At 54.4% G+C, this 12,319-nt stretch overlaps 8 protein-coding genes and 1 non-coding gene across 9 annotated transcripts; 4 read left to right on the top strand and 5 right to left on the bottom strand.

Moving 5' to 3' along the window:
- Positions 1-1,120: 1,120 nt before the first annotated feature.
- Positions 1,121-1,792, bottom strand: DL89DRAFT_267699 (uncharacterized protein). Its single transcript, XM_040887622.1, has one exon. The coding sequence runs from the start codon at positions 1,755-1,757 to the stop codon at positions 1,140-1,142; it is 618 nt and encodes a 205-aa protein (XP_040743186.1). The 5' UTR covers positions 1,758-1,792; the 3' UTR covers positions 1,121-1,139.
- A 707-nt stretch (positions 1,793-2,499) lies between these two features.
- Positions 2,500-3,020, top strand: DL89DRAFT_246650 (NADH dehydrogenase, alpha subcomplex, subunit 2; the record flags this gene model as incomplete). The annotated part of the gene is made up of 3 exons (XM_040885108.1): positions 2,500-2,642; positions 2,749-2,855; positions 2,929-3,020. Exons 1-3 carry the CDS (start codon positions 2,560-2,562, stop codon positions 3,018-3,020), a joined length of 282 nt encoding a protein of 93 aa, XP_040743185.1. The 5' UTR covers positions 2,500-2,559.
- A 53-nt stretch (positions 3,021-3,073) lies between these two features.
- DL89DRAFT_274968 (aldehyde dehydrogenase) lies at positions 3,074-4,666 on the bottom strand (the record flags this gene model as incomplete). Its single annotated transcript, XM_040889245.1, has 2 exons — positions 3,074-4,564; positions 4,628-4,666. The coding sequence occupies 2 exons, from the start codon at positions 4,664-4,666 to the stop codon at positions 3,074-3,076; spliced, it is 1,530 nt and encodes a 509-aa protein (XP_040743184.1).
- Positions 4,540-5,424, bottom strand: DL89DRAFT_161561 (uncharacterized protein). Its single transcript, XM_040883671.1, has one exon. It carries the CDS (start codon positions 5,394-5,396, stop codon positions 4,986-4,988), a length of 411 nt encoding a protein of 136 aa, XP_040743183.1. The 5' UTR covers positions 5,397-5,424; the 3' UTR covers positions 4,540-4,985.
- Positions 5,425-5,477: 53 nt separating this feature from the next.
- DL89DRAFT_267698 (uncharacterized protein) lies at positions 5,478-5,793 on the bottom strand. The gene has a single exon (XM_040887621.1). The coding sequence runs from the start codon at positions 5,767-5,769 to the stop codon at positions 5,539-5,541; it is 231 nt and encodes a 76-aa protein (XP_040743182.1). The 5' UTR covers positions 5,770-5,793; the 3' UTR covers positions 5,478-5,538.
- A 170-nt stretch (positions 5,794-5,963) lies between these two features.
- Positions 5,964-6,853, top strand: DL89DRAFT_267697 (methylthioribulose-1-phosphate dehydratase). Its single transcript, XM_040887620.1, has one exon. It carries the CDS (start codon positions 5,995-5,997, stop codon positions 6,715-6,717), a length of 723 nt encoding a protein of 240 aa, XP_040743181.1. The 5' UTR covers positions 5,964-5,994; the 3' UTR covers positions 6,718-6,853.
- A 2,249-nt stretch (positions 6,854-9,102) lies between these two features.
- On the top strand, positions 9,103-10,898 carry DL89DRAFT_267696 (delta-1-pyrroline-5-carboxylate dehydrogenase). Its single transcript, XM_040887619.1, has one exon. It carries the CDS (start codon positions 9,140-9,142, stop codon positions 10,829-10,831), a length of 1,692 nt encoding a protein of 563 aa, XP_040743180.1. The 5' UTR covers positions 9,103-9,139; the 3' UTR covers positions 10,832-10,898.
- Positions 10,899-10,920: 22 nt separating this feature from the next.
- On the top strand, positions 10,921-12,053 carry DL89DRAFT_267695 (uncharacterized protein). Its single transcript, XM_040887618.1, has one exon. The coding sequence runs from the start codon at positions 10,955-10,957 to the stop codon at positions 12,044-12,046; it is 1,092 nt and encodes a 363-aa protein (XP_040743179.1). The 5' UTR covers positions 10,921-10,954; the 3' UTR covers positions 12,047-12,053.
- A 74-nt stretch (positions 12,054-12,127) lies between these two features.
- On the bottom strand, positions 12,128-12,200 carry DL89DRAFT_t77. The gene has a single exon. It is a non-coding gene; the product is annotated as a tRNA-Ala (tRNA).
- Between the last annotated feature and the right edge of the window lie 119 nt (positions 12,201-12,319).

Raw genomic sequence — 12,319 nt, 5'->3', positions numbered from 1 at the left:
CGAAGTGTGCCGTGTCAGAGAGTGAGGGGCTGGTTCCCTCCACAATGGCAGATCCCACCCACGCGGTATGCTCTTGCATATATAGTTTGCCTGGTTAGGAAATACCTGGCATTGTGTGAAGTCTGCAGCTCCTGATTTCGGCTCGGAAAAACCACAAAATCGCAGGCACCACCAGCATGAAGGGCACAGTGGCTGCTCTTCCCTAATCCTGGAGGTCTGGTGCTGCAAACCAGGGCTCTCGCCGGGTATAAAAGAAGCCGCTGGGAGCGCTGGACTTCAATGGCCAACACATCAACACAACAACAAAATCTCCCATCTCCTCATGCCTTTCTCTTGACACTCGCTTCTCATACAACCCCTCGTTAAGATGGCCGGCCGGCATTCACAAGCACTCCAGGTCTGCCGCACACCTGCGCGCACATCCGGCAAGCGACATACCCGACATGCTACACTGTCCACACTCGTCTTCACCCTACTCCTGCTCGCTGGCAAGGCGATGCCAAGGCAGCTTCGTCAACGGCAAGTGCTACATCTCCCTCACACCGACGTCTGGGTATACACTGCAGGGGGTCCCTTGTCTAGCCGAAAGGTGCGCAAGACAGGGAACGCACCCGTATATGGCCAGAGCTGTCGAAAAGCAAGCACCAGAAGATGATATCCCTGGGTTGCAGCTCCCTCAAGGTCTGGATATACAGTGTCGGGGTGCCTGGGTCTTGCCAAAGGCGCGCAAGACAGGGCACGCACCTTGTATATGGCCAGAGCCATTTAAGGCAAGCACCAGAAGATGATATTCCTGGGTTGCAAAGCTTCAAGCAAAAGGGAAGGATAACAATGAGGTGAGGCTTGACCATGACGAGGCGGCTGTAGGCTACCCTTAGCAGTAGCGCTTTCTTCTGGCTCACACTCAAGGGGCCATTTTGGAACACAGCTTCGATTCCATGTAAATAGACGACACAATACAACACCAACGATCTGGAAATGTCTGCTCAAAAGGCGTAGCGAGAGGCACCGCCTTCCTATATTAGTCTACCTAGTCTGAGGTTCCTAGTCGCTAAAAGAGACATGTAGTTTTGAAAGCATGGGAACACACTGGAATTTCTCATTGCTGTTGCAAAGTGGCTACAAACTATATAGAAAAACTATTTGATAAACGTTCTTGCTAACTTGCCAAGGTTTTCCGCTGCCTCGACCTCTTCCAGAGTGGCTCCAAAAGCTATTGCACCCCTTTTGTGCGCAACGCCAAGCACTAGAATCTCTAGCGCAACAGCAGATGCGTAAACGCACAGCTCAGTTTCTTTCAGCGGCAGTATAGCTTCATTACTAAGGAAGCGGCCATAAACATCGGTCTGTACTACGCACCTGAGCTCTGGGCATATTTCTATGGCCTTTGCCAATACGATCGAGTTCTTGTCCCCGCCTAGGGTGTTAAGAAATGACTTGCCACGCTCAGTAATGGCGTTGTAGTCGTTGTCGTTGTCAGGGCGAAAGCGATCTTTGCTGAGCCTGGATTTTATAGTATCGTTAACAGAGTCGTGGATGATGCTAGCAGCACTGACAATCTTGGGCGCCCCTATAGCCGGAGTTAGTTTTACAAGGGCTCGGAGTGAGTAATCAACAAACTTGACCATATCATCTGGAGTGAGCGTTTGTTCGCAGTGCTTGATTAGTGCAGAAAGTCCATCCGCACAGTCTAACGAGGCAAGTGTAGTCAGCGCTATTGTATATCTCAGGGTTGTGTTCAGCACAGAGCCGACCATATTGATTTGGAGGAAGTCAAGCGCATCACCCGGGGCCATTGTATATGCTATTGGGTATTTAAATTGATAGATGTTGAGTTGATATGGTGGGCACAAAAGGATGCTACCTCTACTATATACCGCTATATCATTTGAAAGCACCTGGTTTGCTATACTATACTAATCGTTTTGTACCGCCATTTTACCTGCCAGTATTCGACAAATTACGTGGGTTTGTATGTATACAGCCACTAATACTCGGAGTAACGATTTGTAAACCTGAAACATAGAGCACACACTATAGATCAATCGACTTGTATTAACAAACGTACATTTACTAATGTGTGTGACCTATATATGCCATTGTTTCAGGTTTAGCATGGCCGTGATAGTATGCTGTTCAGCTATACCCAGTACACCTTTGAATGCAATGCTGTATACAATACTGAACGTGCAGCGACAACCCGTAGACAAGTATAGCAGCTCACTATAGGACTGCACTGACGACCTTTGCTATCAGACGGCTGCTGATGGAAGCACGTGTGTTTGTCAACTGCAGCAACGCACCAGTGAACGCAGCATCTCTCAATAGTAGCTTGCAGCACAGCTGGCCCGCCTCTGTACACTCAGCCTCTGAATGACAGCGTTCAGGCAAAGCTTTGTATACGCAGTGCATGATAATTTCCCTAATTGATCAGCGATCATCTTATCTTCGCACCTTCAGCAGGGGCTGCTGGGTAAGGAAGAAATTCGAAATGTGTTGCATTTCAGCTGAACACTTTGTTTTTATTTCAATTTTCGACACAGGTTTCAACTTTTCAAAATGACGGCCCGCGCGTTCTCAAAGAGTCTGAAGGAGCTCCGTGTGCACTTTTCGCAGGGGTCGCCGGCCAGCCGAGGACTTCGGTAAGAGGATGGATTGGGGGGAGACAGAATTCGGCAGCGGGGACAGCAGCGTGAACGTCTGTCGTAGCGAACGAAAGGCTTTTGGGCTAATTGGGACTGGTTGTAGGGATTTCATTGTGGGCAAGTACCCTGAGCTGAAGAAGGTCAACCCGGGACTGCCGATTCTTATCCGCGAGGCTAACGGCGTCGAGTCGCGCATTATCGCGCGTTTCGGTAAGTGCAGAGAGCGACTATGGGGGCGGGTCATGGAGGGAGCAGAGGAGCTAAACGCATGTTTTTTTTGTAGACCAGGGCCGTGAGCGCAAGGTGGTCGTGGACAACCTGAATGCCAGCGATGTTGAGCAAAAGTTCAATGCGCTGGTTTCCGAGTCGCAGTGAGGGCTGTTTCATTTCCATATATTTTCTCTCAAATACACGTGTTTTAAAAGCCCCTACTCGAACTTGATACCCTGGGCAAGCGGCAGCTGGCCGCTGTAGTTGATGGTGCAGGTCTGGCGGCGCATGTACTGCTGCCAGGCAGTGCTGCCAGACTCGCGGCCTCCGCCAGTCTCCTTCTCTCCGCCAAAGGCGCCGCCGATCTCAGCACCATTGGTGGGAATGTTGACGTTGACGATGCCGCAGTCAGAGCCAGCCGGGCCGATCCAGCGGAAGATGTTCTCGGGGGAAGTAGTGAACAGGCTGCTGCTGAGGCCCTGGCCAACCTCGTTGTTCCACTCGATGGCCTCGGGCAGGCTGGAGAACTTGATGGTGTGCAGGATAGGCGCGAAGATCTCGCGGTGCACGACCGGGGCATCATGGGCGATGCTTGTGATGGTGGGCTCGACAAAGTTCCCTGGCATGTCCTTCAGGACACTGCCGCCGTGCAGAATCTTGCCGCCCTGGGCCTTCACATCCTGGATGCCCTGCTCGAATGCCTCGACGGCCGCCTCGGTGTGCAGAGGCCCGCACAGGACACCCTGGTGCAGCGGGTTGCCAACCTTGATCTGTCCATACGCCTTGATTAGGCGGTCGATAAACGTATCGTGGATGTCCTCATGCAGGAACAGGCGACGCGTGGTGGTGCAGCGCTGGCCGGCGGTTCCCACGGCAGCAAACAGAATCGAGCGCACCGCCAGGTCGATATCGGCGTCCTTGTGGACAATGATCGCGTTGTTGCCGCCGAGCTCCAGAATGTGCTTGCCGAACCGCTTCTGGACCACCGTGGCCACATCGCGGCCGGTCTTGGTCGAGCCCGTGAATGACACAAGGTTGACGCGCTTATCGTGGGCGATGGCATTGCCGATATCGGCGCCACCGCATGCAAGCGAGCACAGGGCGCCGGGCAGGCCGTTGGATTCAAGCACGTCAGCCAGGATCTTGGTCACAGCCACAGACGTCAGACTGGTAGTGGGCGCGCCCTTCCAGACAACAGAGTTGCCGCACACCAGGCTAAGCGCGCTGTTCCAGCCATACACGGCCACCGGGAAGTTGAAGGCTGAGATGACGCCGACAACGCCAAGCGGATTCCACATCTCCATCATAGCATGGCCGGGCCGCTCGCTGGGAATCACCTGGCCGTTCAGCATACGGCTAAGGCCGACCGCATAGTCGGCAATGTCCACGTACTCCTGCACCTCGCCGATTCCCTCAGGCAGGATCTTGCCCATCTCCAGAGCAACCAGGCGGCCCAGTGGCTCGATTTTGTCGTTGAGCGCGTTGCGCATTTTCCGCACCACCTCGCCACGCTTGGGTGCTGGGACCTCGCGCCACATCCTGGCGGCCTTGGCTGCCTTCTGCAGCGTCGAGTCCAGGTCCTGGGCACTGGCTTGCTGCACGGCTCCTAGCACCTCGCCGGTTGCCGGGTTAGTTGTCTCAACTATTGTCCCGTTGCCGCTCCATTCGCCGTTGTAGACGCCCAGGTTGAACGAGTCCAGCCCGAGCGCCTTCAGCGTCGTCGACGACGTGCGTGCTTGGGTCGTGGTGGAGAAGCGAGACGCTTGGAGCACGCGGAGGGGCCGCGGAGCTGCGGTCTTGAAGCGATACATATTGGATGGAAGATTTAGTATTCAGTAAAGTCAATAAATGTTATGTGTGACGGATGGGGAGCTGAACTAATGCTTGGAGGCTTGATTCTTATCCGGTGGCCCATGTGGGTGCGCCTACTGCCCCTTTTTATACTTTTTCTTGCCAGCAGCAAGCCCCTATGTTCACACGCATCCACCCCCTGGTCCTGAGCAGGTAGAGGCGTCGGGCGAACTGCTGCGTGGTCATGTGAGCGAGAGTGATGACGTTTTAAGAACGTGGGAAACCGTTTTCTGAAGATCCGCTCCCACAGCTGACTCAGGTATGGTCCTATCTGTCCTTTCAGACCGGCGGCACCTTGTCCAGAAACGCCCGCAGCGCCACCACCGACTTCCTGTACACACCCATGTCCAGTCCATCCACATCCCTGGCCACCCTGGCCTTGACCACGACCTCCAACGTGTAGTTTGAGTCGTCTCTCAGGTCATCGCTGATCAGCTGGCACTCGTCGGGCGGATTTGCCGGCGTCACCACGCCAATGAACTGGTATGTCTGCCCAAAGTAGTATTTGATGATTCCGAGCATAGACGTGTCTATTACCAGCAGATGTTGGTTGTCGATCAGGATGGCGCGGTCGAGCGTTGCGTTGAACGAATGCAACGTGCCAGTGACGCGGACAGTCTGGCCCACCAGGCTGCGGCCCTGCGACACGACGTCCTCGAGAAACACGGGCTTTCCAGGCTCCAGATCCATTTAGCAGTCCATAGAAATATGATTTTCCCCCCCCCCCACATAAAAATCTTACTAGTTTAGGCATAAGCACATTGGTATGGTGTCTATGTTGTTATGGATGGCGTGTATTTTGCTCCTGACAAAAAAATTACAGATCGGTTGCTTATCCCTGGCGCTGCTTGTGCTTCGGGTCTTTCTTGCAGATGACAAACAGACGGCCGCGGCGACGCACAAAGCTGCAGCACTCGCACATTAATTTGACTGACGAGCGCACCTTCATTCCCCGCACATTCGTCGCCGTCAGGGCTGTGTTGTGGTGGATCGCTGGCTGCAGCGCCGACGTCAGGGGCCGCAGGAACCGTGGCGAGACCGAGTAGCGTACGAGGCCGAACATTGTGAAAGTGGTGCGAATGAAAAGTATGAGGAAAAAGGGGGCTAAACGAATGCCAGCCTGGAGTTTATTTTTTTGCCCAAGAAGCCTATGGTGAGCCTGATGATAAGCAGATTAGCGATCAGTACCTGGGATCAGCGGGCAACGAAACAACACCCGCAGCGATGGTGTCATTGGGTTCGCCAACCTTATCTCCACTGGCAATTATTTTTCTCTCTCTACAACACCATGGCGTCGCAGGACGATATCCACAGCACCGACCTCGTGCGGTCGACAGACAAGAACCACCCGGCGAACCTGATTCCCGAGCTCTGCCAGCTCTTTTACACGCTGGGGTGGGTGACGGGCACCGGCGGCGGCATCAGCATCCGCGACGGCGAGCACGTGTTCATCGCACCCTCGGGCGTGCAAAAGGAGCGCATCGAGCCGTCGCAGCTGTTTGTTTTGGAGCTGGCGACGCGCAAGATCCTGCGCTCCCCTTCGCCGCCCATCAAGCCGTCCGCATGCACGCCGCTCTTCTACAACTCGTACACAATGCGGGGCGCCGGCGCATGCATCCACACTCACTCGCAGAACGCAGTCCTGGCGACCATGCTGTACGACAAGGAGTTTGTGATTTCGCACCAGGAGATGATCAAAGGGATTCGCCGCGGGTCCAGCTCTGAGAGCCTGCGGTTCTTTGATACCCTGCGCGTGCCCATTATCGAGAACACGGCCGAGGAGGAGAACCTGACCAACCGCATGGCCAAGGCCATTGAACAGTATCCGGAGACGAATGCGGTGCTGGTGCGTCGCCATGGCGTGTATGTTTGGGGCGAGAGCTGGCAGAAGGCAAAGACTATGGCCGAATGCTACGATTACCTGTTTGAGCTGGCTGTCCGCATGAAGCAGCTTGGAATTGACCCAGCTGCTGTGACCCAGGCCACCCAGGATGCGATCGACGGAGAGTAGCCTGTTTTGTTCGTTTCACCCTGGAGTTATAAGCACATCCTTGTCTATATGTGTGATATAAAAGAGCACATGCGCCTTTTCATTTGGCATCCTGCTATATTTTGCCCTGGAGCGCTATCAGCCTGTTCAATAACTAACCAAACAGCCTGGTATTAGATAGTTCTATTGACATTCAGGCTCCCAACAGCCTTCAGCTACCATGATCTACGCCAAACACCCACATGTAAATTGGGATCCCCAGTGACCACGCCGTATTTTTTCTCCCCAGCATTTATGGAACTTATTTCCATTCCAAACAGGCTTGTGAACACCCATTTCCCATTCAAAAGTTAGATCGCCGTAGAACTACATAGACACCGGCAGTTCAGCTTGCTAAGAACTACATTGAGTCTCAGAGATCGTCAATGTGGTTTCAGCGCTATGTAACCTGAACTGCGTTTGTGGGCAGAGTTCTTATTTACTAGTGTTTTATCCAAATGGCTGTTCCGTACACAATGATCGCTTGGATGAAACGCTAGCAGACCAGCGCCCTGCCTACATATGTAGATTATTCAACATAATGTAAGGACTATACATATATTTTCTTAAGTGTATGTCTATATACCTGTGCAAATGGTTTCAGTCGATTTTATTCAAATATCTAACTAGCCTAGAAGCTCCAAGCACACCTGCCTGTGATTTGGTAGGGTTAGGGATAACGACATAATTCCCATCACTTGAACCATCATTAACATCATTAAACGCATCGTACTGTTCTTAGGGAATATCATCGCTGAGAATAAGGTCGTATACTAGAGTATCAATGATACAGATGTTGTTGTTCCAGGCGTTCTTGACGCATTTGTATTCGCTTTCAGTTAGCTTCACTGTCTCCGAAATAACCGAGCCAGAGAGCCCGAGAACCAGACCAACGAATAAAAGCGAGTATAGCTGTATTTTAAAAAGTAAAAAAATTGTACGAGTCTTGGGAATCAGATTCAGTCTGAATATTCATGATTTATTAAAAGTATTTGATCCCAAAGTGCTTTTCAGCGTACTTGAATGTCACCAAGCCACCGCTGGTGACATTGGTGTGGGAAATACTGGGGTGTTACGCTATTGCTCGTTCCAAGGAATGGCGTGGCGTTGTTTACTAAAAGCCTTAGACAGTGTTTGCGTTATACATATGCCACAGAACGTCGAGAAGTGTTGGATCCCCAATGTGTGTGTTGTGATGTGGGGCATAGTCCGAACCAGCAGCCACACGGTGTTTTCTTTTATTGGGAACTATCAGTCCAAGGGGTATGCACCAGAGGTATCGCTATGGGCTCTTGTGCTTGCTATGCGATTACCAATATGAATCTATTTAATGCCCTTTACCTATCATCATCTTCCACAAGTTGAATACTGCTTTTGCAATATTGCAATGTGTTAACTGATACTCATAGTGTAGAGCAGCATATGCAGACAATACTTCTGCGAGTATTTCAAATGAGGAGAAACGAAAAGGGTGAGCCACGGGTGCCGGACACAAGATTAATATGAAGCACCTACTCGCCACATATGTTGGCGATTGACACTGTAGATGTAGTTGTATCACAGTACAGAATTCTGGACATATCGCTCCTCTGAGGCAGTCTGGGTTCGAATAGAAGCTGCCTGGCTTCCTAAGAATAGTACTAGCGGTATCGATCCAGCCCACGGATATGTGCGGGACAAGCAGAGTGCGAAGACAGCCACTTGAAACTGGGCTGGACCAAGGGCTGTGGCCTGGATCGGCAGGCGTGCCTGTGTCCCTCCCCGCAGGTTCTCTTGGGGGGAGGTTTCTAAAAAGCAATGTTGACTCGGGCCACACAGGATGCGATCGACAGCGGGAGCGCTTTGGCCACACCACTCCCCCAAAGATTTCTTTTTTGACCCACTTTTTAGATTGCCGCACGAGCACTGTCCCAGGGCACTTGCAAGTTGGCTGCCAGACTTTGCTCGATTGCAGAACCGCATTTGTGTCCACCTAGGATCTGGCTACGTGGTTTGTCTTTGGGCGTTCTTTTTTATAATGCGCTGTCCGAATGTCTCGGAGGGTGAGTCAGCAGCAGATGTAGAAAGGCCAGGCGACCAGCTTGCAGTATTTCCAGCATGAGTGCGGATTGGCGCACGCGCGCATACGGAAGCACGCTTTGTTTTTTGCTGGTCACCGTGCCGGATTGCTACTGGATTCGGACAAAACAGTCCAAAAAGGACACAAAAGACAGAGTGACGTGTACGTATTCGGAATGGCTTCCGAGGACCGGGAGTAGGGCCGGGACGCGCGACGTGTGGGAAACGAGAAAGCTTACTGCTGGGTCATCAGTGGAGAAATATATAAAGGGTAGACACTGTGGCCAGAAGCGAGCACCCTTTATCTTTATCGCGTATATATTTTTTCTTCTACAGTTTTTTTAACATGCTTCGTGCTAGCACCATCACCAAGAGCCTGCGTCGCGCGTACCACAGCGGCATCCGCGTGCCGCAGCTAGCAACCTTCAAGCTGCCAGAGATCGCCAACGAGCCGACACTGAACTACCCCCCCGGCAGCCGCGAGCAGGAGGAGCTGATGGCGGCGGTGGAGGAGCTCGGCTCCAAGACGCACCATGTGCCACTGATCATCAACGGCAAGGAGGTGCGGACGGGCAATGTGTCTGAGCAGCGGAACCCTGGGCAGAAGTCGCAGGTGCTGTGCACATACGAGAACGCTGGGCCGGCGGAGATCGAGCAGGCAATCGAGGGCAGCCTGATCGCCAAGAGCAAGTGGGAGGCGATGCCAATCTACGACCGGCAGGCAATCTTCCTGCGGGCAGCGGACCTGCTGGCGGGCAAGCACCGGTACAAGGTCATGGCGTCGGCGATGCTGGGGCAGGGCAAGAACATCTGGCAGGCGGAGATCGACGCAGCCACGGAGGCAGTGGACTTTTTGCGGTTCAACGTCAAGTACGCCGACGAGATCTACAAGGTGCAGCCGCCGTGCAACGCCAAGAACCAGTGGAACCGCGTGGAGTACCGGCCGCTGGAGGGCTTCGTGTATGCCGTGTCGCCGTTCAACTTCACCGCGATCGGCGTCAACCTGGCAGCGGCTCCGGCGCTGATGGGTAACGCAGTGCTGTGGAAGCCGTCGAACGGCGCAGTGCTGTCGAACTACCTGGCGAACGAGGTGATGCGCGAGGCCGGCGTTCCCGACGGCGTGATCCAGTTTGTGCCCGGCGACGCAGTGGAGATGACCAAGCAGGTGTTTGCTCACCCAGAATTCGCGTCGCTGCACTTCACCGGCAGCACGCACGTGTTCAAGCAGATGTGGAAGCAGATTGCGCAGAACATTGACGTGTACAAGAGCTACCCGCGCATTGTCGGCGAGACCGGCGGCAAGAACTACCACCTGGTGCATCCGTCGGCCGACGTGGCCAGCGCCGTCAACAACACCATCCGCGGAGCCTTCGAGTTCCAGGGCCAGAAGTGCTCGGCGTGCTCGCGGCTGTACGTGCCTGAGAGCCTGTGGCCTGCGTTCCGCGAGCAGCTGGTGCGCGGCGTCGAGTCGATCAAGCAGGGCCCGGTCAGCGACCCCACCAACTTCATGGGTCCCGTGATCAACCAGGCCGCCTTCGACAAGATCACAAACTACATTGAGTATGCCCGCAACGACGAGCACTGCGAGATCATTGCCGGTGGCAAGTACAGCGACGCCGAGGGCTTCTACATCCGCCCGACCGTGATCGAGACCCGTGATCCGCTGACCAAGACCATGAAGGAGGAGATCTTCGGTCCGGTGCTGACCGCCTACGTCTACCCGGACGCCGACTTCGACAAGACCATCGACCTGGTTGGTGCCACCACCCCGTACGGGCTCACCGGCGCCATCTTCGCCCAGGACCGCCAGGCTGTGGCCCACGCCAGCGCCCGCCTGCTGCACACTGCAGGCAACTTCTATGTCAACGACAAGTGCACTGGCGCCGTCGTCGGCCAGCAGCCGTTTGGCGGCTCGCGTGCCTCCGGAACCAACGACAAGCCCGGCAGCGCCAACCTGCTGCACCGCTTCCTGTCGCCGCGCTCCGTCAAGGAGACCATGGTGCCCACCACTGGTTTTACCTACCCGTCGAACCAGTGAGCAAGCAAGCGGGTTTGCCATAGTCCACACCCTCCCCACCAAATAAATATATTTTTGCCACTTGCCATCCCGTGTCTTGTGCATTTGACCTCATCACCTTTGTTTTATACATAGTCCCCCTTGATGTTCCGTCCCAAGATCCCCTTTTTCCACAAGCTCTCGCACAAGCGCCAGATCTGGTCCAGCTACCGCTCCCTGCTGCGCCTGGCGCACCGCTTCACCGATCCGGTCGAACGCACCTACCTGCACTCGTGGATCCGCGAACGCTTCCACACCAACACATTCCAGACATCGCCACAAAAGGTCGCCACCAGCCTTAGCGACGCCAAATGGGCCGAGCTCGTACTCGCCAGCGCGCTTGACGGCAACGCATCCCAGCAGCAGCTTATCTCCGACCTCGCATACGCGCGCACTGGCTATCTGCACACAATCCGCCAGCGCCTGGCCGAATTCCACCACCCAACTAAATCCTGCCAATTAATCCGCGACGTGCGCCCATCACACAGCCGCCGCCGACAGCCGCACCCGGCCTACCGCATCCCTGTGGATCCGCGCGCCATCCCCATCCCGCCCCATTTGCTTGCCCGTATCCATGACGAGGACGCCCGCGAGCAGCGCCGTCTGAAGGCCCTGCGCACGAAACAGGACAGAGCGCGGGCGCGCCAGATCTCTGCCCTGGCTGCAGCCGTCAACCAGGGAAGCTGTGCTATGGACTCTGGCCTGGTCCCCGGCGCCTTCATGCCCTCGGACTCCTTGCCGGGCATCAATGGCAACCCTGCGTATCTTCCACCCAAACCAAAGTACTCTGTGGACCCGCCGCTTGTTCAGCACGTGCGCGCCTCCAGCGGCTTCGAGTTCCTGCGCGTCAATTCCCGCAAGCCCTCCCACGCCCTAAGCGCCCGTATTGCCAAATCTTTCCGCGATGTCGCAAAGTGGCTCCATAGACACGAGTTCTTCTTTTACTTCACCGAGGACCTCAAGCTCGAGGAAGAGTTCGAGCAAAGGCTTGGTATCGAGGATCCCGGATACTGGGTCTATGCCAGGAACTACCGCAACTTTCTCAGAAACCGCATCCGCACCTTTGCCCAGCAGACTGAGTCGGTTGAGAATCCTGACATCTCCCGCATGATCCGCGAGGGGATGCCCGAGTACCGCATGCTTGAGGAATACGTCGATAGCCACGACCGCGAGCTTGACGCAAAAAATAAAAACTGAAAATGCAACAACCGCATAGCCGAAGCCCCAAAAAGAGCCACCCGCTCTCCAAAAATCATTTGGGGCTGATGGCAAAAAGTGTGGAGGACCGGGGTTTCGATCCCCGTGCCTCGCGCATGCAAAGCGCGCGCTCTACCAATTGAGCTAGACCCCCGGAATTGGCTGGAACCAATCGCATTCTAAGCTGATTCGCCATCCAACTTCTGAGTTTCAAAAAGTTTCACCTGTACGTATAGGATATTTTCCAAAGCACTACTGCACGCCACCTGGGAT

The sequence above is a fragment of the Linderina pennispora genome (genome assembly GCF_002104995.1).
Source record: "Linderina pennispora strain ATCC 12442 chromosome Unknown DL89scaffold_7, whole genome shotgun sequence".
NCBI classification, from domain to species: Eukaryota; Fungi; Kickxellomycota; class Kickxellomycetes; order Kickxellales; family Kickxellaceae; genus Linderina; species Linderina pennispora.
Note: the sequence above shows the minus strand (reverse complement) of the source record. Positions and strands in the feature narration are given on the sequence as shown.

Bases quoted from the DNA above. Each gene is read 5' to 3' on its own strand.
- DL89DRAFT_267696 (XM_040887619.1), top strand. From the start codon at position 9,140: ATGCTTCGTGCTAGCACCATCACCAAGAGCCTGCGTCGCGCGTACCAC.
- DL89DRAFT_267697 (XM_040887620.1), top strand. From the start codon at position 5,995: ATGGCGTCGCAGGACGATATCCACAGCACCGACCTCGTGCGGTCGACA.
- DL89DRAFT_267695 (XM_040887618.1), top strand. From the start codon at position 10,955: ATGTTCCGTCCCAAGATCCCCTTTTTCCACAAGCTCTCGCACAAGCGC.
- DL89DRAFT_161561 (XM_040883671.1), bottom strand. From the start codon at position 5,396: ATGGATCTGGAGCCTGGAAAGCCCGTGTTTCTCGAGGACGTCGTGTCG.
- DL89DRAFT_267698 (XM_040887621.1), bottom strand. From the start codon at position 5,769: ATGTTCGGCCTCGTACGCTACTCGGTCTCGCCACGGTTCCTGCGGCCC.
- DL89DRAFT_267699 (XM_040887622.1), bottom strand. From the start codon at position 1,757: ATGGTCGGCTCTGTGCTGAACACAACCCTGAGATATACAATAGCGCTG.